The following is a 22,716-nucleotide window of genomic DNA, read 5'->3' as shown; positions in this document are numbered from 1 at the left end:
CAGTGGGAGAAAGAATAGAGTCAGATGACCAGAGGGCGCGCCGCCGCAATGCCTTCTCGCGCTCACTACTGGCACTGACCGGAGATGGCCGATTTTCGGACATCTAGGCCACGAAAAACAGAAATGTTTTCTACTACTCTCAACCTTCATTTTCTAATATTCACAACACATAGTACTCAGTTCTCTTGATTCTTTAGATTTTCACCAAGCCACCATACCGGTCTGTGTAATTGCATGAAACTCCTTCGCCCGAAAAACGCGATAACGACTCGTTTCGTTTTGAGGCAAGTGAAGTAATAGAACTCATTTTCCGTGTTCCCGTACAGTATCATTTTGTGAGCACAGAATCGAAATGTCTCGTTGTCAAGTGTGATTCGTTTATTTTTTGCATTTCTCTTTGGTCCGAAATATGACACCAACTCCGATTTTTCAGCGTTCTGCAAGAAAAAACACATAAAATCAACCAAAACTTTAAATTTCTTACAGTTAAGTTGAAAAAGAATCCATTCCTAATAATTGTCTCATTATCGGAAAGTCTAAAAACAGAGCACGCTCCAATCGTGGGATTACTATTCAAAAATTGGTCGATCACGTTCGTATAATTTACAAGATGGGGCTGTTGTGCTGAAAATTTCTGATTTCGCTCTAGAGACCAAACACAGTAAACTTACGAAATTGTGGCATTGGACAAGGAGCCAGACAATTCGCGGGATCTCTACGCACTATCTCCAACATATCACGGACGTTTTCATGCAAAGTTGGGAATAGCTGATCAGTTTCTCTTCCGTTTTCAAAATTTCTATTGAGAATAATGGCTCTCTGTTGAAGTGTGCGCATAGCATCTCTTACACAATTCGAATGGCTGAAACATAGAAAGTGAGAACTCTTCTTCTCGAACAATGATGAATCTTTAGTACACTTACTCGTGTGCTGGTTGTTGCATATTCATTGGCTGGAAGACGGTGCCGAGTCTACGATTTATTTAATGGGAATGACAAAATTTTTCCTTACCCCCATTTTTTAAAACTTTTTTAGAGCATCGGAGGTCACTTTTTCTGATGAAAAGGCTATGCTAAGTTCACGTGGTATCTTTTTTCTAAATTGTGAACCTTTGAATTAGAATGAAAATTCATCTACTTAAAATTATAAAACAGTCATACAAAAAAGAGGAATTTCTGTAAATAAAGAATGGTACATATTCCGGACAATACTATTATTTTTTCTCCCACGCAATTCCAATAGGTGCAACGAACACAAAAACATTTTTTCCTTATGAACAGCATAGGATTTTTCTTTTGAAAATCTTCACAAAAATCTTTTTTTATAAGCGATAACCGAAGAGTGCATAACTGTCCTGGACATCTCTCTAATGGAGTTTGGATATCTAGATTCCTTGCAGAGATACCGTTGGGAGATAGTGTGTTTTTCCCGGGGAAGGAAAAGGCAATATTTGAGCCCCTTTCTGTACAACCCATCCCCTGGGAAAAGACCAAGGTATGGATGACGTCACTGGGCCGTAGTACAGGGAGGTCTAAGGAATACGGATATGCATACTCCTCACACAATCAATAAATTGTTGCAAGTACGCTCCATTGGACTCTTGTTTGAAGACGTTGTGCCCTTTCTATTCATTGATTCCTTTCCAATAGAAAGATGCCTGACTCCCCTTCATTTCCATTTCTAAAGTTACCATTTCTGACTATTCAAAATGTTGTACATCACATGAGTTGTACTGAAATGTAAGTATTTTGAAAATAACTTCACAAATGATATATATTTTTCTGTTTCAGAACGGAGCTCTCTCTGTGTTCCCGTAGATCAAAGAGAGTTGTTCAAAGCGTCCGATGTCCTGAGCCAGCTTATATTCAAATCTACCTCCATCGAAAGAATATGTCTATTTTTATCATGAACAGAAATCGCGCACAGTGCTCGTTTTGGACGGTTGCGAAGAGACGGGAAAATGACTCTTTTAAATATCGGGTCGATACAATTGGTGGTGTGGATGTTAGAATTGCGTAAGTCCACAGAAAAGAAATATACATACATAAGAAATAATAGTTATCTTTCCAGGAAACTTCACGAGTGGGGATTTCAAATTGAAGCTGTTGAAAATCCAGAAAAACCGTTGAAATTAGTTGTAGATCACTTGAAAGATGTATTCAAACTACCGCTTGAAGTGGTTCTCATGCCGGATAAAATCAATGATTTTCTCAGATTTATTCCCATTTTCCCCGTATGCAAAACTCTTTTTCTAAATGGAGCTGAAGCAATAACCAAAGAAGAATTGAAATATATCAAAGATAATGTTGTTGTTGAGAAGGTATTTGACTGTTCAATTCCAATAAATTGATATTTTGATTATTCTCAGTTTTACTTCGCTTAGAAACCCAAAAGTGCATATGTGTCTTCTTTATTTTTATAATATATTAATTTAAAATGAATTTATTAAATGAAATGTCTTTGCAATCTCATAGTCCAAACAACCCACACTTCTCTTTATTAACGGAGCGTTTTAATTACAACTGCGCCCCATCGTTAACGAGAGAGTATCGGCAGAGAGAGACGCACAGATTTCTACAGTTTTTGACATATCCTGGCTATTTTTCATATTGATTTTCCAAAAAATTATGAAATCTGTGCTAGAGGTAACAGCTCGGCACAGTTCTTACAACTGCGCCCCACCAAAATTTCCTTGTCTCTTTTTTTCTGAATCTCTCAATTTCGCTTTCGGTAGGTTTCGGAAGAGCGCGGTTGTAAGCCGTGTTAATTATACTGTCCACAGCATTGGTGGTAACAATCAATAAATTGTTACAAATGCGCTCCACTGGACTCTTGTTTGAACATGTCTGCTCTATTTACCTTCTCTATTCATTGATTGTTCTCCCCCGCTCTCCACTGTCCTATTCGGAGAGAAATGTCTGACTCCCCTTCGTTTCCATTTCTAAAGCTACCATTCCTGGCTATTCAAAATATTGTACATAACTTGAGTTGCACTGAAATGTGAGTTATTTTAGACGGCAAGGTAGTCAGCTACTGAAAAAGTAGAGCTCCTCGATTTCAGCACTATTTTTGATATCATCTCCAATCAATTATATATTTCCTCTATTTCAGAACCGAACTCTCTCTGTGCTCTCGTAGATCAAAATGATTAATGCAGAGCATCCGACACCCAGAGCCCACCCACATTGAAATAACCATCTATCGACGCCTGATGTATGTTTCCCTTGTGAAACGATCCTTTGTCTGTTCATTATGGGCAATTCAGGCGAAAGATGGAAAATGTCAACATCTCTACCGCGACGATGCTATTGGAGGTGTTGCTGTCCGAGTTTTGTGAGTTCTAAGAATTAAACTTTGTGTTCTCAATGACACTTTTTCCAGAAAACTCAGCCAGACAAGATTCCGAATTGACGCTCCCCAACAGCCGGAGAATGCGATGAAAGCTCTTGTAGATCACTTGAAAGACGTGTTCAAACTACCGCTTACAGTGATGTTCGAGCCATTTGGATTAGAGAATTATCGCAGATTTCTTCCCATTTTTCCAGTTTGTTATCGTTTGTATGTGTACAGTTCTGATAAGATATCACAAGAGGAATTGCAATTTATCAAAGATAATGTGGTTGTAGAGTGGGTGGCTGAGTATCACACATCCGACACTTGATGTTCATAAATTTGTTTTTCAATATCATACAGTGAAGGCATTCTTGTTATTTTTTAAAACAAATGACAAATCGGGTATGTCTTGTCTTGCAGATCAGAAATTTTTCCCTAATGTTGCCAAATTTCTCTTTTTTCAAACTTCTCAAGATGAGATTTTCTGAATTAGAAACGTTGAGGAAGATGGAGGCAGTCGTCATATGTTAGTGATCATATGTCACTGGAAATATTCTTGAAAATCGACTTTTCAGTCAAAAATTCATACAAATCTTCAATTTTGAACTTCTTGAAAGTAACAAGGAATTCGTTTTTAAATTTTTCTTCATTTTGTCGTAAAGGTGTTATGAACAGCATAGGATTTTTCTTTTGAAAATCTTCACAAAAATCTTTTTTTATAAGCGATAACCGAAGAGTGCATAACTGTCCTGGACATCTCTCTAATGGAGTTTGGATATCTAGATTCCTTGCAGAGATACCGTTGGGAGATAGTGTGTTATTCCCGGAGGAGGAAAAGGCAATATTAGAGCCCTTTCTGTACAACCCATCCCCTGGGAAAAGACCAAGGTATGGATGACGTCACTGGGCCGTAGTACAGGGAGGTCTAAGGAATACGGATATGCATACTCCTCACACAATCAATAAATTGTTGCAAGTACGCTCCATTGGACTCTTGTTTGAAGACGTTGTGCCCTTTCTATTCATTGATTCCTTTCCAATAGAAGGATGCCTGACTCCCCTTCGTTTCCATTTCTAAAACTACCATTTCTGACTATTCAAAATATTGTATATCACATGAGTTGTACTGAAATGTAAGTATATTAAAAAGAACTTCAAAAATGATATATATTTTCCGCTTTAGAACCGAACTCTCTCTGTGCTCCCGTAGATCAAAGAGAATCGTTCAAAGCGTCCGATGTCCTGAGCCAGCTTATATTCAAATCTACCTCCATCGAAAGAATATGTCCATTTTTATCATGAACAGAGATCGCGCACAGTGCTCGTTTTGGACGGTTGCGAGGAGACGGAAAAATGATTCTTTTAAATATTGGGTCGATACAATTGGTGGTGTGGATGTTAGAATTGCGTAAGTCCACAGATACATACATAAGAAATAAAGTTTTCTTTTCAGGAAAATTCACGAGTGCGGATTTCAAATTGAAGCTGTTGAAAACCCAGAAAAACCGTTGAAAATAGTTGTAGATCACTTGAAAGATGTGTTCAAACTACCGCTAGAAGTGGTTCTCATGCCGGATAAAATCAACGATTTTCTCAGATTTATTCCCATTTTCCCAGTCTGCAAAACTCTTTTTTTAAACGGAGGTGAAGCGATAACCAAAGAGGAATTGCAATATATCAAAGATAATGTTGTTGTTGAGAAGGTATTTGTCTGTTCGATTCCAATAAATCGATAAATTGATTACTTCACTGCTGACCGAGAAATCCAAATATATGTGTCTTTTTCTGTTATTCACATTAATTTTGAATGAATTTACACAAAAAAAGTCGAAAATGACCCAGTTAGCGTTAAGGCACGCTCTACGTGTAGGGAAGGGAGGCCCCTTGTTGTATTACACACTCTCTCGCCTTTCTCGGCGTTTCTCGTGGCGACGACGGTCAGACAGTGGGAGAAAGAATAGAGTCAGATGACCAGAGGGCGCGCCGCCGCAACTCACGATAGCGAGAGACGCAGATATCTTTGAGCGACCTTTGCCTTCCCGCGCTCACTACTGGTACTGACCGAAGATGGCCGATTTTTGGACTTCTGGGCCACCAAAAATAGAATTTTCCAGTATTAATATACTAAACATTCATCATACTTTCATTAATTTCATTTTACTAACATTCAGTTCTCACATTGTACGGTATCGACTGGATTCAACCAGACTTGCAACGAGCCGGGCCGGGCCGGGCCGGGCCGGGCCGGAATGAAAATTACCAGGGCCCGGCCCGGTCGGCCCGGAAGTTCAGTACTTAAAAAATTCAAATTTTTTTTTTCGAAAATTTCCAGATTTTTTTGAAAAATATTTCTTAAAAACAATTTTTTGTAGGTTTCGAAGGTTTTGAAAAATATACTCCAGGAAAAATATGAAAAATTTTCAGAAAATAAATTTTTGGACAAAAAATTGTAGTGAAAAAAGTTCAAAAATTCAAATCCGGGCCCACCGGGCCGGGCCGGCGGGCCGGCCCGGAATCTTGCAAGTCTGGATTCAACGGACTGATTATTCGAACTTTCATTGTCTGCGTCTCCACGCGCACTTCTATCTATCACCCTTAGTTATCGTCCCACCATTTGACTTCTCCCGTTTGCCCTACCACCGCGGGCGCCAATGTCTAACCCTCCCGCACCAGTATATAAGGCCGAGCGAAAACTCATTCCAGGCCGATCTCCTTGATCCCACCTTTGTTCCTTTTACTTACTCTTGTTTCCCCTTTTCCACCACCACCTCTTTATCTGTAACTTAGTTTACAATCTAAGAACTTTATCTTTATCATTTGTCGACACTTTACTCTACTGTTCACTCATCAGTTTTCTTCTTCGTTTTTGACTACTTCTTCCAGTACGAATGCTGCTTTGTCGAAGGACATGTAGGATATGGTACCGAAGAGTGCAATGAATACTCGGTTAGTCTTCAAGACCGTCATGTAGAAGAAAGCAGCTGATTCACCAAATATCAAGCCCCGGTGAACGACAAGGTTGAATAACTCTTGTGCCAACGTGACCCTCTTGTTCCTTCCCGTCTTTTTCGGTCCGAAGAACTTCTCCAGATCTTGTTTCTCCAGGTTCTGCGGGAAAAAATACATTAAATCAACCAACACTTTACATTTCTTACAGTGAGATTGAAGAATATTCCTCGTTGAAAAATGGTTTCATTATCAGATCTTCTCCACACTGAGCAGGCGACAGTTGTTGGATATCGGTTAATAAAGTCTTCGATGATTCCCCCATACATGACCATATGAGGAAGAGGTTCTGAAAATATCTCTGATTTTGCTCTAGAGACCAGATACAGTAAACTTACGGAATGGGCTCATTGTGCACGGATTGCGGCACGAAGTTTGCTGTCTGACACAGATTTCAGTCGTCTCTCGAACTGTTCTCAATAAATCTGACAATAAAGCATCTGATGCAACTCCGCTGTTGAAGAGCTGTGTGATGAGTTGTTCTCTTCCGACCAAAGATTCAATGGCCTCCTTTTTACAATCAGAATGGCTGAAACATAGAAAGAAATCATCTTCTCGAACAATGATTAATCTTGTCGAGTACACTTACTTAGCTGGAAGATGTGCACCACTCATTTCTAGTTCGAGATTTTGATGGAAACTCGAGATTTTTATGGGAATGATGAAATTTTTCCTTACCCCCATTTTTTAAAACTTTTTTAGAGCATCGGAGGTCACTTTTTTTAATGAAAAGGCTATGCTAAGTTCACGTGGTATCGTTTTTTCTAAATTGTGAACCTTTGAATTAGAATGAAAATTCATCTACTTAAAATTATAAAACAGTCATACAAAAAAGAGGAATTTAAATTTTCTGTAAATAAAGAATGGTACATATTAGGAGAGAGCGAATCAATCGATAATTCAAGAGACTTTCGAGTAATTATTATCCGCATTTTTTATCAATTTCAGTTTCGGTATTTTCGGTTTTCCGTCGTCTTCACTGATGGCTCGTTTTGGCGGTCGGATTGGGTATTTCTGCAAAAAAAACTCACTTTTTATTCAAAAAATCGCTAATTTTTTTCGATTTTTTCACAAAAAAGTGGGCGTGGCTTAAAGTGGGCGGAGCCAAGACGTACCGGCTCCGAATAGATTCCAATCGAGCTTTTCCACGTCTGGAGCAGCGGTTTCCACTCTCCGTTCACCACTTCGTTGTATATTGTCGTTTCCACTTTTTTGATACGGAATCCTGAAAATTTTTTTGGAAAAATGTCGAAAAAATACTTTGTATTTTGCTTATTCTAGTTTTAAACTATCATTTTTACAAGAAAAACTTCGAAAAATGAGTGAAAACGGTGGGTGGCCGAGTTTTGAATTCCTAGGCCATCGAAATATTAGTGGCCTAAAAAATTTACAGAAAAACGCGAGAAAATTCGAAAAATTTGGCCTTGAAATCGCTAAATTAGAAGTTTTGGGATGTTAGGCCACCAAAATTAGGCCACCGAATTGTTGGTGGCCTAACTTTCCGAAAATTAAGTTTTCTAGGCCATAGAAGTTTAAAAAAACGATAAAAACGATAAAAAACGGTAGGTAGCCGAGTTTTGGTTTCCTAGGCCATCGGAATATTGGTGGCCTAGAAAACCCCATAGAAAATCTAATTCTGAAATATTAGACGTTTTCCGGGCAAAAACGAGCAAAATTGAGTCAAAATCAACTGTGGCCGAGTTTTGGATTCCTAGGCCACCAAAAAACTGATGACCTAGAAATTCGGATTTTCATATTATTAACGTTTCCCTATCTGGTGGCCTAGAAAACTCAATTGGTGGCCGAGGAATCCGAATTTAGGCTCGCCTTGCAGACAAGAAAAACTTTGAAAAATGAGTAAAAACGGTAGGTGGCCGAGTTTTGGGTTCCTAGGCCATCTGGAATAATGGTGGCCTAGAAAACCCCATAGAAAATCTAATTCTGAAATTTCAAACATTTTCCGGTCAAAAAACGAGAAAAATCGGGTCGAAATCATCTATGGCCGAGTTTTAGTTTCCTAGGCCACCAACAAAAAACTGATGGCCTAGAAATCCAAATTTTCACCCATGGCCGAGTTTTGGTTTCCTAGGCCACCATTGTCACTTACCCTGACGCTCTCTCTTGAAACTAATCAACATTTTGATGAGTGGCGGCTGAGTGGGCGGAGCCTCTTCCGTCTTCATTTTTTTCGTCGGCGGCGGTGTGATTTCCGAGGACTTCAGTTTGTTGTCGTTCTCATCGATGTTGGGAACTCGATTGGGTGCAACATGTTCTGGAAATTTTTTTGAATAAAAAAATTTGGATTTTGAAAAAAAATCAAAAAAATTGCTCCGCCCACTTTTGCAACCTATCTTATCGAAAAAAAAATTTGGGCATAGCTTCCGCCTACGCGTGACTAAATGCGCTCTATTGATAATCAGAATTTTCACATCCGATTATCACTAGAGCGCATTTGCCACTAGTTTACATTCAAAATTTAAAAATTTGGACACAAACGCGCTCTATAGAGAATCCAGAAAAACATTCCGGGATTTCTACAGAAGTTTCACATAACATTAACATTAGAGCGCATTTGTCACTGTTTCAAATTCACATTCCGACTAAAAGTTCTAAATCACCAAATTTTAGTGCCAAATTCTCATCAGAGCGCGTTTTCCACACTTTTGATTAAATTTTATTCATTATTTCTACATATTTTCATTAGAGCGCATTTGTCACAATTAAAGCTTTCAAAAATTCGAAATTCCAGTCAAAATTGGTCAAATTCCAGACGAAAACTAGAAATTTGGGCATAGCTTCCGCCTACGCATGACTAAATGCGCTCTATTGATAATCTGATGGGAAAATTCTGGGATTTTCACATCAGTTTATCAATAGAGCGCATTTGCCACTGGGTTGCATTCAAAATTGAAAATTTGGGCACAAACGCGCTCTATAGAGAATAGCTACAAGATTTTTACGGGATTTTTCACCAAATTATTATTGGAGCGCATTTTTCACCGATTTTTGAAAAAAGTCGCAATTTTTTAAAATAAATTATCATTAGAGCGCGTTATCTGCAAAAAATGTAAATTTGGGCATAGCTTCCGCCTACGCGTGACTAAATGCGCTCTATTGATAATCTGTCTGAAATTTCCGTAATTTTTACAGAATTTTCACATCCGATTATCATTAGAGCGCATTTGCCACTGGTTTTAATTCAAAACTTGGAATTTTCAGTTTTAAGAAGTCATGGCCTAGAATCCGACAACTCGGCCATAGTGATATCTCACCACGAAAATGAAGACACAGGGGGAATCGAGTGCTACCGTAACATTTTCGAGCGGGAAATTTGAAATTTATTTTGGTTTTCATCGTATCATTGAAAACTCAAATAAAATTCAAACTTCCCGCTTCAAAAATCTTACGGTAGCACTCGTTTCCAGCTGTGTCATCATTTTCGTGGCGAGATACCGTGATGGCCGAGTTGTCGGATAAAAACCGTGCGGCAGATTGCAAAAGTGGGCGGAGCGAAGAAATGTCTAAATTCTGAGTATTTTCTCCAAAAAAAGACCTCACATATCACATTTTCCAGGTGATTTGGAGTTTTCAGATTCTAGTATGAATACACTGACCACGCCCCCTAGACATGAAGGATACGAAAATTTCATTGGTTTTGCATAGAAAATCGCTGAAAATTTGGGAATTTAAGCAAAAAACGGGGATTTTGACGCAAATGGTGTCGTTTTCATTGGAAATCGTAGAAATTTTCATCAAAATCAATGATATAAGCTGAAAAATGTATCTATAAGCTATATTTTGATTCATTTTTCAGCTCATATCATTGATTTTGAAAGAATTCCTACGATTTCCAATAAAAACGACACCATTTGCGTCAAAATATCCGTTTTTTTTGGCTTAAATTTCAAAATTTCCAGCGATTTTCTATGCAAAACTAGTGACATTTTCGTATCCTTCATGTTACACCAAAAGGGGCGTGGCCTATATTCATACTAGAAGCTGAAAACTCAAAATCACCTGGAAAGTGTGATATGTGAGGTCTTTTCGGCGAGAAATGACTCAGAATTTTGAATTCACTCATAGATATCCAAAAAGCGCGTAACAAATGGCAACTTTCAGGAAATTGGTGAGGGGGCGGAGCTTCCGGTGGCCCCCGGAAATTGAAAATTCCTTTTCAGAAGCTAGTTTCATCTGGTGGCCTAGGAAACCAAGGCATTCGAATCTTAGGCCATGACGACTATAACAACGACTAGTTGGTTTTCTAGGCCATCGGTTGAAAAAGTCTCGATGGCCTAGGTTACCAAATTTGAAGATTTCTAGGCCACCAATCCAAAACTCGGCCATTTACTGTGTTAAGACAGTTTTTCGGCTTGAAAAACGTGAAATTTCGGATTTCTAGGCCACCGTTGAATTGGTGGCCTAGAAATCCAAAACTCGGCCATATGCTGTTTCCGCCAGTTTTTCGGCGTTTTTTTTCGGAAAAAAGTTAAAAGCTTGACATTTTGGATATCTAGGCCACCGATCACCTGGTGGCCTAGAAACCCAAAACTCGGCCATATGCTGTTTCCGCCAGTTTTTCGGCGTTTTTTTCGGAAAAAAGTTAAAAACTTGACATTTTGGATTTCTAGGCCACCGATCACCTGGTGGCCTAGAAACCCAAAACTCGGCCATATGCTGTTTCCGACAGTTTTTCGGCGTTTTTTTTTCGGAAAAAAGTTAAAAACTTGACATTTTGGATATCTAGGCCACCAATCTCTCGGTGGCCTAGAAACCCAAAACTCGGCCATGGATGATTTTGACTCAATTTGACTCATTTTTGCTGAAAAAGGTTGAAAATATCAAAATCAGAAATTCTAGGCCACCATTTTCTGATGGCCTAGGAATCCAAAACTCGGCCATATACTGTTTTTCGACAGTTTTCTCTTTTTTTTCCAATTTTGATGGTCTATTTAGCGATTTCCGGCCTAAATTTGGTGGTCTAGAAATCCAAAATTCCAATTTTAGAGATTTCTAGACCAAATTTCTTCATTTTTTCGATTTTTTGGGTCTATTTTCTTCGATTTTTCTAAAATTTCCAGTCCGTACCCCTCTTATTCCTAATCACTCTCTCCTTAAACTTCTGCTTCTGTTGTATCGCCTCTTTTTTCTCAATTTTCATCGATTTCCGTTCAGTTTTCTCTCGTTTTTTCTCCCGTTTCCTCTCCTCCTCAGCCATTTGCTCATTTCGGAGCCGCCGCTCGTAGTTCGTTTGCATCAGACGCTTTTTCGTCATTTTCGGTGCCAACGACGAGTTTGACGGCGTTTTTTCCAGTTTTTGACTCGTTTTCGCTCGATTTCTCTCGTATTTTTCGTATTTTTCATATTTCCACGTGTCTTTTGCCACTTTCGCCGGCGAATACAGCGGCGGATCGGCTTTGAATATTTTCAGCTGCTTTTCGATCGGTTCTGGGCGATATTTCGATTCGAAATCTGGAAATTCTGGAGAATAGAAGAAGAGCGGGGGGATCGGTGGCGGTGGTGGCGGTGGTTCGAGGAGACGGGCGGACGAAGAAAGTGGGCGGGGCGTCGGTGGCTCCGACATGGCCGAGTCGGTGTCAGAGTGGTGGCCGAAACCGAGTTCCCAGTCGGACATGTCATCGAATACGGGGAAACTGGAAAAAATTTGAAAAATAAAAATGAAAAATGAAAATTCGGGCATAGCTTCCGCCTACGCGTGACTAAATGCGCTCTATTGATAATCTTATTGAAAATTCCTGCATTTTCATATTAGATTATCATTAGAGCGCATTTGCCACTGGGTTGCATTCAAAATTTAAAAAAATTGGGCACAAACGCGCTCTATAGAGAATCCAGAAAAACATTCCGGGATTTCTACAGAAGTTTAAAAAAAATTGAGCATAGCTTCCGCCTATGCGTGACTAAATGCGCTCTATTGATAATCGATATAAAAATTACGGTATTCCGATAAGAAAATACTGCAATTTTCACCAAATTATCATTAGAGCGCATTTGCCACAAATTTGAGTTGAAAGTTGTTGAAATTCCAGCTGGAACACTTTAAATTTATGCGAAAAACTAGAAATCGCTCTAAATTCGTCTAAATTGAGCATCTAATTATCGGATTATTAGTTAGATTACTGTAGAACACGGTGGCTACTGTAATCTATCCCAGAAACTTCGGAATTTGAACCGATTTGATATAATCGTGTGTGCAAGTGCGCTCTACAGCCTTCTAATTTTGTGAAAATCAGAAAGCTGACGCCGTGAGGATTCTGAATCCGTTTTCTGAATCGAAATTTAAAATTTTTTGAAAAAAAATTTGGGCATAGCTTCCGCCTACACGTGACTAAATGCGCTTTATTGATAATCTGAGTTAAAAATTCCTGGATGTTCACAGAATTTTCACCAGATTATCACTAGAGCGCATTTGCCACAGAAATTTGAATTTTAAACAATGGGAGAAAACTTGATGTTGATAATCAGATTAGAGCACGTTTTGACTATAATCGACTACAGTAACCTCTAATAAAATCCACTGGATTACTGTAGGTTACGTGGTGGATCCCTATATTCAAGAAAGTCGATACTCTAGAGGTGTTTCATCGCTAAACAGCAAAATTTCCGCTATTTTCACTCAAAAATAACGAAATTCTAACCAAATTCTTATTTGAGAGCATTTTCTGCACGAAAAATTCAAAATATACTCAAAAACCGACAAGTTTTGCCTCAAAAACAGAAATTTGGGCATATCTTCCGCCTACGCGTGACTAAATGCGCTCTATTGATAATCTATGTGAAAATTCCTGCATTTTCATACGAGATTATCACTAGAGCGCACTTGCCACAAGTTTATATTCAAAATTTAAAAATTTGGACACAAACGCGCTCTATAGAGAATCCAGAAAAACATTCCGGGATTTCTACAGAAGTTTCACATAACATTAACATTAGAGCGCATTTGTCACTGTTTCAAATTCACATTCCGACAAAAACGTTCAAAATCACCAAACTTTAGTGCCAAATTCTCATCAGAGCGCGTTTTCCACACTTTTGATCCAATTTTATTCACTATTTCTACATTATTATCATTAGAGCGCATTTGTCACAATTAAAGCTTTAAAAATTCGAAATTCCAGACGAAAACTAGAAATTTGAGCATAGCTTCCGCATACGCGTGACTAAATGCGCTCTACTGATAATCCGAGTGAAAATTGCGATATTTTTATCAAAAAATACCAGAATTTCCACTAGATTATCACTAGAGCGCATTTGCCACAGGTTTTCAGCAATTTTTAACTCCAAAAGCAGTTTTTTGGTGTGGAAAACCAAAATTTTGTCAGTAGAGCGCATTCACCATATATTAGAATTCAAAATAGTTCAAAATTTCATCAAATAGAACGGAAAACATGATGAATATAAAAATTTGAGCATAGCTTCCGCCTACGCGTGACTAAATGCGCTCTATTGATAATCTGGTGAAAATTCCATGATTTTCACAGAATTTTCACATCCGATTATCATTAGAGCGCATTTGCCACTAATTAACATGGTTTTATTCTAAAATCCTCTTTTTTAAACCAAATTTTCAGATATTTGTGGTAAGAATTGTCCCAAACAACAGAAAAATAAAATTCTAGATGGAAAATCACGGATTTTAATGCAAAAAGTGTCTATCTATACATCCGGATGGCTAAAAAGTGTAAAAATCTCGTTTTTCCATGAAATTTTTCAAATTTTCTATGTAAAAATTCATTTTTTTTTACCTAAAAACCCGCGGTGTCGGCTGTGGTGGTTTCACCGCTATTTCCTCAATTTCCACCGTATTTTTCTCGTTTTCAGCTGTCTTGTCGACCTCTTTTTCAGCCACATATTCTCCATGATTGTCGCATTTCTGGAAAATAACAAAAATGTGAGTTTTAGCTTATTTTTAGCGGAAAAAAGCGTTTTTCGAGCATTTTCAGCCTGAAAAATTCGATTTTTCCATAATTTTTAGCGTACATTCGGCGGAAATGGTCGAACTTGTTGCGTATAATCGACGAGCTGTCGTAAATCGACACGATGGATTCGGAAGAGATGTTTGATGTCGACACTCGCGTTTAGTGCCGATCCGATTCTTCCAGCTGCAAAAAAAATGTGAAAAAAATCGATTTTTACATAGGCGCCGCCCACTTTTTGCAATTTCGCCGCATGGTTTTCAAATTTTCAAAAAAAAAAGCGTATTTTGTGTTGTTTTTCAGCATTTTTCGACGTTATTTAGTTGTTTTTAAGCAGAAAAATCGATTTTTACACAAGCCACGCCCACTTTTTGCAGTTTCGCCGCATGGTTTTCAAATTTTCAAAAAATGCGTATTTTGTGTTGTTTTTCAGCATTTTTCGATGTTATTTAGTTGTTTTATGTGAAAAAATCGATTTTTACATAGGCCACGCCCACTTTTTGCCGTTTCGCCGCATGGTTTTCAAAAAATGCGTATTTTGTGTTGTTTTTCAGCATTTTTCGACGTTATTTAGTTGTTTTTAAGCAGAAAAATCGATTTTTACACAAGCCACGCCCACTTTTTGCAGTTTCGCCGCATGGTTTTCAAATTTTCAAAAAATGCGTATTTTGTGTTGTTTTTCAGCATTTTTCGATGTTATTTAGTTGTTTTATGTGAAAAAATCGATTTTTACATAGGCCACGCCCACTTTTTTGCAATTTTGCCGCATGGTTTTTAAAAAATGCGTATTTTGTGTTGTTTTTCAGCATTTTTCGACGTTATTTAGATGTTTTTAGGCGGAAAAATCGATTTTTACATAAGCCACGCCCACTTTTTTGCAATTTCGCCGCATGGTTTTTAAATTTTCAAAAAATGCGTATTTTGTATTGTTTTTCAGCATTTTTCGACGTTTTTTAGTTGTTTTTAGGCAGAAAAATCAATTTCCCACCATTTGGAAACCGAAATTTTTGTTTAGAGTGTTTAAAAATAGGCCACGCCCATTTTTTCGCAGTTTTGCTGCGTGGTTTGCGTCTATGAGGTATTAAGGTGTTTTGGAGTGGTTTCTGAATGATTTTTGAATGTTTTTGAGCATAAAATCATAATTTTTGACAGTTTTTGGGGGTAGAAATCATGTTTTTTCGAAGAAAAATTTGAAAAAAATTCAAATTTTAAAAAGGTTTTTTTTCAGTTTTTAGTGGTTTCCGAGGGGTTTTCGGTGATTTTAAACTGATTTTCAACTCAAAAAATATCTATTATCAGCTATTTTCAGCATAAAACATATATTTTTGAGTGAAAATCGCAAAAAAAAATTTTTTTTTCAATTTTTTTTTTTTTTTTTGGTTTTTGAAGTTTTTAGTGGGTTTTATTCACATTTTCAGCTGAAAAACTTAAATTATAGGCTATTTTTACTATAAAAATCATGTTTTTCGACTGAAATTCGGGAAAAAATTTCGATTAAAAAATTTTTTTTTTCAAATTTTAAATTTTTTGCTCTAAATTTTCTTACTATTTTCCAGAAGCGCTCGACACGTGTGACTCATCAAGAACAGCTTATCGGCCATTAATCCGACTAATTTGGCGTGTGCCGCCTCGTCGATGTAGTTGAATTTCAGATTGTCGACGATTCGACTCACCGAATCGCGTAAATTCTGCAGAAAAAAATCGATAAATTTATATTTTTTTATTCACTTACTGATAAAACGATATCTTCCTCATTCATTTCTCCGGAAATTTGATTGAAAATCAATTAAAAAAGAAAAGAAAAAGAAATTTATTACAGTAATCCTTTCAATCGTGTCGAGACCCAACACAGAATTTCGGGTGTGCGCCTTTAATCTTACTGTATTTTCAACAAAAAATTAATTTAATTAACTGATTTTTCGCTTAAAATCCTTGTTTTTCACTAATTTTTCTGGAATTTTCTGCATAAAACTGAATAAGAAACAAAGTAAAACAATGTTTATTAATAAAAAGTAAAAACCAACGAATAAATTTGCCTGAAAACATTAAAAAAGAGAACTTTGATATTTTTTGAAATTTTTCGCTGAAATTTACGGAAAATCGCTCTATTTTTCACGCTTCTTTTGCTTTTTTCCACAAATTTTTCGATTTTAACTCCTTCCGATCAAGGTTTTCTCTTTTTTTTTCGCTCCGCCGCCCGTTTTTGCATAGTTTTCGAGGATTTCAAATTAGACAATGTTTAAAAATTATCAATTTTTGTCCGCTGCTTTTTATAATCATAATACTCATTTTCTGAGATGTTTATCACTTTTTAAAGTAGAAACAGAGAATAATGAGAAGTTGTCGTAAGATATGAGACATTGTGACGTCACGGCCGTAAACACCGTCACGCAAAAATGCGGACCTTTAAAATTTTGATGATTTTTGAGAATTTCTGTGGAAATTTACTGAAAATTTCTCAATTTTGCCGCTTATTGTGCATTTTTAGAACTAATTTATGATTTTAATCCTCTTTGATCGAGTTTATCTCATTTTTAACGCTTCGGCGACCGTTTTTAATTAGATTTCTCTGATTTTAAATAGGGCATTATTATTTATTTGATATTAATTCTTGTCCGCTGCTTCTCCGTAGCTTTTTATTATCATAATGCTGATTTTCTGAGATGTCGGTCACTTTTTAAAGTAGAAACAGAAAATAATGAGAAATTGTCGTAAGATATGAGACATTGTGACGTCACGGCCGTAAACACCGTCACGCAAAAATGCGGACCTTTAAAATTTTGATGATTTTTGAGAATTTCTGTGGAAATTTACTGAAAATTGCTCAATTTTGCCGCTTATTGTGCATTTTTAGAACTAATTTTTGATTTTAATCCTCTTTGATCGAGTTTATCTCATTTTTAACGCTTCGGCGACCGTTTTTAATTAGATTTCTCTGATTTTAAATAGGGCATTATTATTTATTTGATATTAATTCTTGTCCGCTGCTTCTCCGTAGCTTTTTATTATCATAATGCTGATTTTCTGAGATGTCGGTCACTTTTTAAAGTAGAAACAGAAAATAATGAGAAATTGTCGTAAGATATGAGACATTGTGACGTCACGGCCGTAAACACCGTCACGCAAAAATGCGGACCTTTAAAATTTTGATGATTTTTGAGAATTTCTGTGGAAATTTACTGAAAATTGCTCAATTTTGCCGCTTATTGTGCATTTTTAGAACTAATTTATGATTTTCATCCTCTCTGATCGAGTTTATCTCATTTTTAACGCTTCGCTGCCCGTTTTTAATTCAGGTTTTGCCGATTTTAGTTAGAGAGCTTCAAAATATTGATTTTTACTTTTTCGCAGATTCTTCGCTGCTTTTAATGATCATCATGCTTATTTTCAGAGATATTGATCGCTTTTTTAAGTAAAAAAATAGATTAATAAAAAGTTGTCGTAAGATATGAGACATTTTGACGTCTGAAATTCAAAATTTTCATATTTTTTGATAGTTTTCTTGGAAACTTACTGATATTTGCTCAAAGTTGACTTTTTCACTAATTTATCAATTTTTGCTCCTTCCGATCGTGTCTACTTCGTTTTTATGCTTCGTCGGCCGTTTTTTAAATAGGTTTCGCTGATTTCATCAGAGAATATATATTTTTGAACATTAATTCTTGTCCACTGCTTCTCCATTACCTTTTTAATTGTAATACTCATTTTCGGAGATATTAAAGGAGGACTGAAGTCATATTTTGTTTTATTTGAGATTCTGATACTTCAGAAAATTCTGAACAACTTTCATCGTTGGAGCATGTGCTAAAAATCGCTCTAAATGCCCTAAATTCACGTTTTCCCGGCTCAAAAGGAGCCTAGGTGGAAGAGTTTTCCCACGCGAATTTTCGCCCCCGTGTAGTCCTCTCGCACAAAAATATTTCTTTTTATATCTCGATTTTTCGTTTTCTTGCTTTTTTCAACAAATTTCCGTGTTTTTTTCAATTTATATTGTAAAAAAGAAGAAAAAACACGGAAATTTGTTGAAAATAGCAAGAAAACGAAAAATCGAGATATAAAAAGAAATATTTTTGTCCGAGAGGACTACACGGGGGAAAATATTCGCGTGGGAAAACTCTTCCACCTAAGCTCCTTTTGAGCCGGGAAAACGTGAATTTAGGGCATTTAGAGCGATTTTTAGCATATACTCCAATGATGAAAGTTGCTCAGAATTTTCTGAAGTATCAGAATCTGAAATAAAAAATATCACTTCAGTCCTCCTTTAATCACTTTTCAAAGTAGAAACCGACAATAAATTACCGGTAAATTTCGGTAAAAAGTCAATAGGTTTGGATTTATCTCTATAAATTGATATGTGAAATCATTCTTATATATAAAAGACAAGTGGTGTTTGTCTGTTTGTCTGAGGCACTGTCCGCAGCGGTTTTGGAAAGAGAAGAGAAACTGAGCCAGTGGGCAAAACCGAACTGGCGTGCATTGGACAGCGACAGCCGCTTTAGACCACTAGGCCATGCTGGCACATTCGAAAGTCAATGACTACGTGAATGAAGAGAGACCAGCCGGCTCAACCGCCGAAGGCGGGGGAGACAGGCTGGTGTACTAATAATGTACTTTTATGATGCATGATTTTCACCGGCCCGGCCCGGCCCGGTCGGCCTGGATGAACGGACTTTTTTTTCAACGATGAAAAACAACGATGCTCCGAAATAACTCTCCGCACTTTTTACCGGTAAATTACCGGTAAATTCGGTAAATACCGGTAATTTACCGAAAAGGGCATTTACCGATAAGTAATTATCGGTAAGCACACACTGATTGTGACGTCACGGCCGTAAACACTCTCACCCAAAATTGCGGACTTTCAAATTTTTACATTTTTTGAGGTTTTTTATTGGAATTTTCTGAAAATTGCTCCAATTTGACAGGCATTTGACTAGTTTTCTGATGTCGATCACTTGACATTTTGGCATCTGAAATTCAGAATTTTGATATTTTTTCGAGAGTTTTTATTGAAATTTACTGATATTTGCTCAAAGTTGACTTTTTCACTAATTTGTCGGTTTTCGCTCCTTTCGATTGTGATTTTCTCATTTTTGCGCGTCGTCGACCGTTTTTTTCACAGGTTTCGCTGATTTTAATCAGAAAATTTATAATTTTTGAATAGTAATTATTGTCCGCTGGTTTCCCGTTGCTTTTCATAATAATAATTATCGTTTTCTGAGATGCCGATCACTTTTCAAAGTAGAAACCATACTTGCAAAATTCCGGGCTGGCCCGCCGGGCCGGCCCGGTCGGCCCGGATTTGAATTTTTGAATTTTTTTCACGAATTTTTTTTTCAATAATTTTTTTGTCTGAAAATTTTCCAAATTTTTTCTCAAGAAAATCAAAAAATCAGTTTTAAGCGAGTTATGAGACCTCAAAATTCCAAAAATCGCTCCCCATCGTCATATTTTCAGTACATTTCGATAGAAATTCTCCGCGTCTGAACGGGAAATGCATTCATAAATGTTCATTTTTCGAATTTTTTCTTGAAAATTTTTGAAAATATTGCTTTCACGTGTAGGACGAGGAGAATTTCTATTGAAATGTACTGAAAAAGTGCACGACTAGCATAGATTTTTGGCATTTTGAGGTCTCATAACTCGCTTTAGACGCATTTTCAGACATGAAACCAAAAGAAATGTATCTTTTTCCTGGCTTTCTGAATTGATTCATATCAATAACCCTCAATTTAGAACTAGTTGTGTCCCCATTTAAAAAATTTTTGCCAAAAAAATTGAAAAATTTTCGAAAAAAAAATTGAATTTTTTTAGTACTGAAAATCCGGGCCGAACCGGGCCGGGCCGGGCCGGAGAAATTCTGATTTCGGCCCGGCCCGGCCCGTTGCAACTCTGGTAGAAACAGACATTAATGAGAAATTTTCGTAATATAGGAGACACTGTGACGCCACGGCCGTAAACACTCACGCAAAATTGCGGACTTTCAAATTTTGACATTTTTTGAGGTTTTTTATTGGAATTTTCTGAAAATTGCTCCAATTTGATTTTTGATAGTTTTTCTTGAAGAAATTACGGAAAATTTCTCAATTTTGACGCTTATTGTGCGTTTTCTAGCATTTTCACATCCAATTTTCATATTTTGCCACGAATTTTCGAGTTTTAGCGGTTGTTTAACTCATTTTCCCAGCTGCAAAGTTTTGACATACGAAGTTCTTGTCATACTTGTCACGGGCCGGGCCGGGCCGGGCCGAAATCAGGAAAAATCTCGGCCCGGCCCGGCCCGCTCGGCCCGTTTTGAAACATTTTTTCAAAACATTTTGAGTTTTTGAATTTTTTTTGGAAATTTTTTGAAAAAAGTATAGTTTTCGAATAAACATTTAAAATTGAATCAAAATGTGAATATGTAATGATAATTTAAGCATTTTTACTGTTTTTTTTCGAAAAATTTCAAAAAAAAATTGGTAAAAATGGGTACCCATTTTTGAATCCGGGCCGACCGGGCCGGGCCGGGCCGAGAGAAATTTCGGCCCGGCCCGGCCCGGCCCGTGGCGGCCCGGGCCGGGCCGGGCCGGGCCGGGCCGACGGGCCGAGCCGGGCCGGCCCGATTTTTGACAAGTATGGTTCTTGTAGATTTATCCGCATTGTAATCGAAAGCTTTACATTTGTTGCTCTAAGTCGTTGTAATTTTGTTGTTTTTTCTTGGCAACAGCTTTCTACCGTTTTCTACAGTTTTCAGTTGTTTTTGTCAGAATTCTATTTTTGCTTGCTGTATTATTGCGTTTTGCTTCAATGTTCTGCCAAACTCTAATTTCCTGTTCATTCAATGTTTTTTTTGTTTTCTATGTAATGTTCTCCACTGAAATCCGTTTTCGCTTTATTCTGCGCGGCTCTTTTAAAACGTTCCCTGTCTTTTTTTACTTATCATCCTTCTCGTTTTTTTTCTCCAAAATCTCTTACATTATTCACATTTTTCAGAACCGACACCAATAGTTCTCGAAAACTTGAAGAAAAAGCCATGATGAGTGTATTCAACAAGCACTCTAGCTTTTTCAAGTCGGAGAACCCCCTGTAGTTCTTCGCACGCGTGGTGATGAGGACTGCTCCGGATCAGAGGCTCTTTGTAGTCTCTGTTCCATGCGTTTAGGAGTTGGTTTTGCCCGCACTGAAGGTATGCGAACTATGTTCGCAAAGTCGAAGAGCCTCTTACGAGAGGCCTTCGCACGCGTGGTGATGAGGACTGCTCCGGATTAGAGGCTCTTTGTAGTCTCTGTTCCATGCGTTTAGGAGTTGGTTTTGCCCGCGCTGAAGGTATGCGAACTATGTTCGCAAAGTCGAAGAGCCTCTTACGAGAGGCCTTCGCACGCGTGGTGATGAGGACTGCTCCGGATTAGAGGCTCTTTGTAGTCTCTGTTCCATGCGCTTAGGAGTTGGTTTTGCCCGCACTGAAGGTATGCGAACTATGTTCGCAAAGTCGAAGAGCCTCTTACGAGAGGCCTTCGCACGCGTGGTGATGAGGACTGCTCCGGATCAGAGGCTCTTTGTAGTCTACTGTTCCATGCGTTTAGGAGTTGGTTTTGCCCACACAATTCGCGATGATTACATCCACTCCGGTGATTAGATTTATGAGCGAATTAAGGATTAAAAAAATAGAACGGTGAAGACAACGAAGACAAAGCAGAAGGAAGGAAGTTGATGAAGGCAACTGGAAACTGGAGGAATTCAATCAGATGAACACGGTGAGTTTTGAAAAGTTTGTCCACAAAAAGGGGCGGATGCGGCCAATGAGACGCGAGAAAGTTATTGAACTCTGGCACGCGTTTTTAGCAGTTACAGCGCACGCATTATCTAGTTTTGTAATAAGCCAAATTTCAAGTAGTAAAGCATTGGTTTTTCCGTTTTTAGCGAAAGGTTTTCAATATGAAACATATTTGTTTCATTTTCCGGTGATTAGAGATGTGTCTAAAAATGATTATTTAAGGCGGAAAAGAGTTTTGAAGCACGAACGAAGTCATAATGGAGGTGCACGCGGCTCGTTTAATGGCTCAATTGGAGAATTCATGCTTGGCTGGAGCATCACCTCTCGGATGCAACACAAGAATTCGACGGACAGTTGGCTGCGTCGGAGCTGGCTTGCGCGAAAGCTACTTTTCCATTGGACAGTGAGAAACCGAGAAACTATTCGGCAAAGATGTCAAGCTGGTATGCGAAGCTGGTATGGACAAGTGAGTATTGTTTGTCATGAAATTTGTTTAAATTTCTAACGTTTCAGACGGCTCCAAATACTTCCTATTCCACTGACGATCAAATCCAAGTGACGATCAAATCACTGACGATTACCAATAGCTACAGGTGAGGATATAGTGGATATAGCTGAAAATGAAATGAGAAATTAGTTCAGAGTGGAGATGGAGAATCGATAAGTGTAAAGCGTCAATGCTTAACT

At 37.7% G+C, this 22,716-nt stretch overlaps 6 protein-coding genes across 6 annotated transcripts; 3 read left to right on the top strand and 3 right to left on the bottom strand.

Annotated features, from left to right (window-relative positions):
* Nucleotides 1-176: 176 nt before the first annotated feature.
* On the bottom strand, nt 177-943 carry GCK72_003871 (uncharacterized protein; the record flags this gene model as incomplete). The annotated part of the gene is made up of 4 exons (XM_053724297.1): nt 177-437; nt 485-624; nt 672-862; nt 924-943. The coding sequence occupies 4 exons, from the start codon at nt 941-943 to the stop codon at nt 177-179; spliced, it is 612 nt and encodes a 203-aa protein (XP_053588491.1).
* A 779-nt stretch (nt 944-1,722) lies between these two features.
* GCK72_003870 (uncharacterized protein) lies at nt 1,723-3,661 on the top strand (the record flags this gene model as incomplete). Its single annotated transcript, XM_003100267.2, has 5 exons — nt 1,723-1,739; nt 1,791-2,015; nt 2,071-2,320; nt 3,158-3,333; nt 3,382-3,661. 5 exons carry the CDS (start codon nt 1,723-1,725, stop codon nt 3,659-3,661), a joined length of 948 nt encoding a protein of 315 aa, XP_003100315.2.
* Nucleotides 3,662-4,449: 788 nt separating this feature from the next.
* On the top strand, nt 4,450-5,069 carry GCK72_003869 (uncharacterized protein; the record flags this gene model as incomplete). Its single annotated transcript, XM_053724296.1, has 3 exons — nt 4,450-4,466; nt 4,517-4,741; nt 4,787-5,069. The coding sequence occupies 3 exons, from the start codon at nt 4,450-4,452 to the stop codon at nt 5,067-5,069; spliced, it is 525 nt and encodes a 174-aa protein (XP_053588490.1).
* A 1,111-nt stretch (nt 5,070-6,180) lies between these two features.
* Nucleotides 6,181-6,954, bottom strand: GCK72_003868 (uncharacterized protein; the record flags this gene model as incomplete). The annotated part of the gene is made up of 4 exons (XM_003100270.2): nt 6,181-6,441; nt 6,489-6,628; nt 6,678-6,868; nt 6,929-6,954. 4 exons carry the CDS (start codon nt 6,952-6,954, stop codon nt 6,181-6,183), a joined length of 618 nt encoding a protein of 205 aa, XP_003100318.2.
* A 285-nt stretch (nt 6,955-7,239) lies between these two features.
* GCK72_003867 (uncharacterized protein) lies at nt 7,240-16,032 on the bottom strand (the record flags this gene model as incomplete). The annotated part of the gene is made up of 8 exons (XM_053724295.1): nt 7,240-7,353; nt 7,455-7,564; nt 8,447-8,611; nt 11,425-11,990; nt 14,103-14,230; nt 14,338-14,459; nt 15,820-15,961; nt 16,006-16,032. The coding sequence occupies 8 exons, from the start codon at nt 16,030-16,032 to the stop codon at nt 7,240-7,242; spliced, it is 1,374 nt and encodes a 457-aa protein (XP_053588489.1).
* Nucleotides 16,033-22,330: 6,298 nt separating this feature from the next.
* On the top strand, nt 22,331-22,626 carry GCK72_003866 (uncharacterized protein; the record flags this gene model as incomplete). Its single annotated transcript, XM_053724294.1, has 2 exons — nt 22,331-22,495; nt 22,543-22,626. 2 exons carry the CDS (start codon nt 22,331-22,333, stop codon nt 22,624-22,626), a joined length of 249 nt encoding a protein of 82 aa, XP_053588488.1.
* Between the last annotated feature and the right edge of the window lie 90 nt (nt 22,627-22,716).

The sequence above is a fragment of the Caenorhabditis remanei genome, chromosome II (genome assembly GCF_010183535.1).
Source record: "Caenorhabditis remanei strain PX506 chromosome II, whole genome shotgun sequence".
In the NCBI taxonomy this organism is placed as follows: domain Eukaryota; kingdom Metazoa; phylum Nematoda; class Chromadorea; order Rhabditida; family Rhabditidae; genus Caenorhabditis; species Caenorhabditis remanei.
This window is presented reverse-complemented; position numbering and strand designations above follow the sequence as displayed.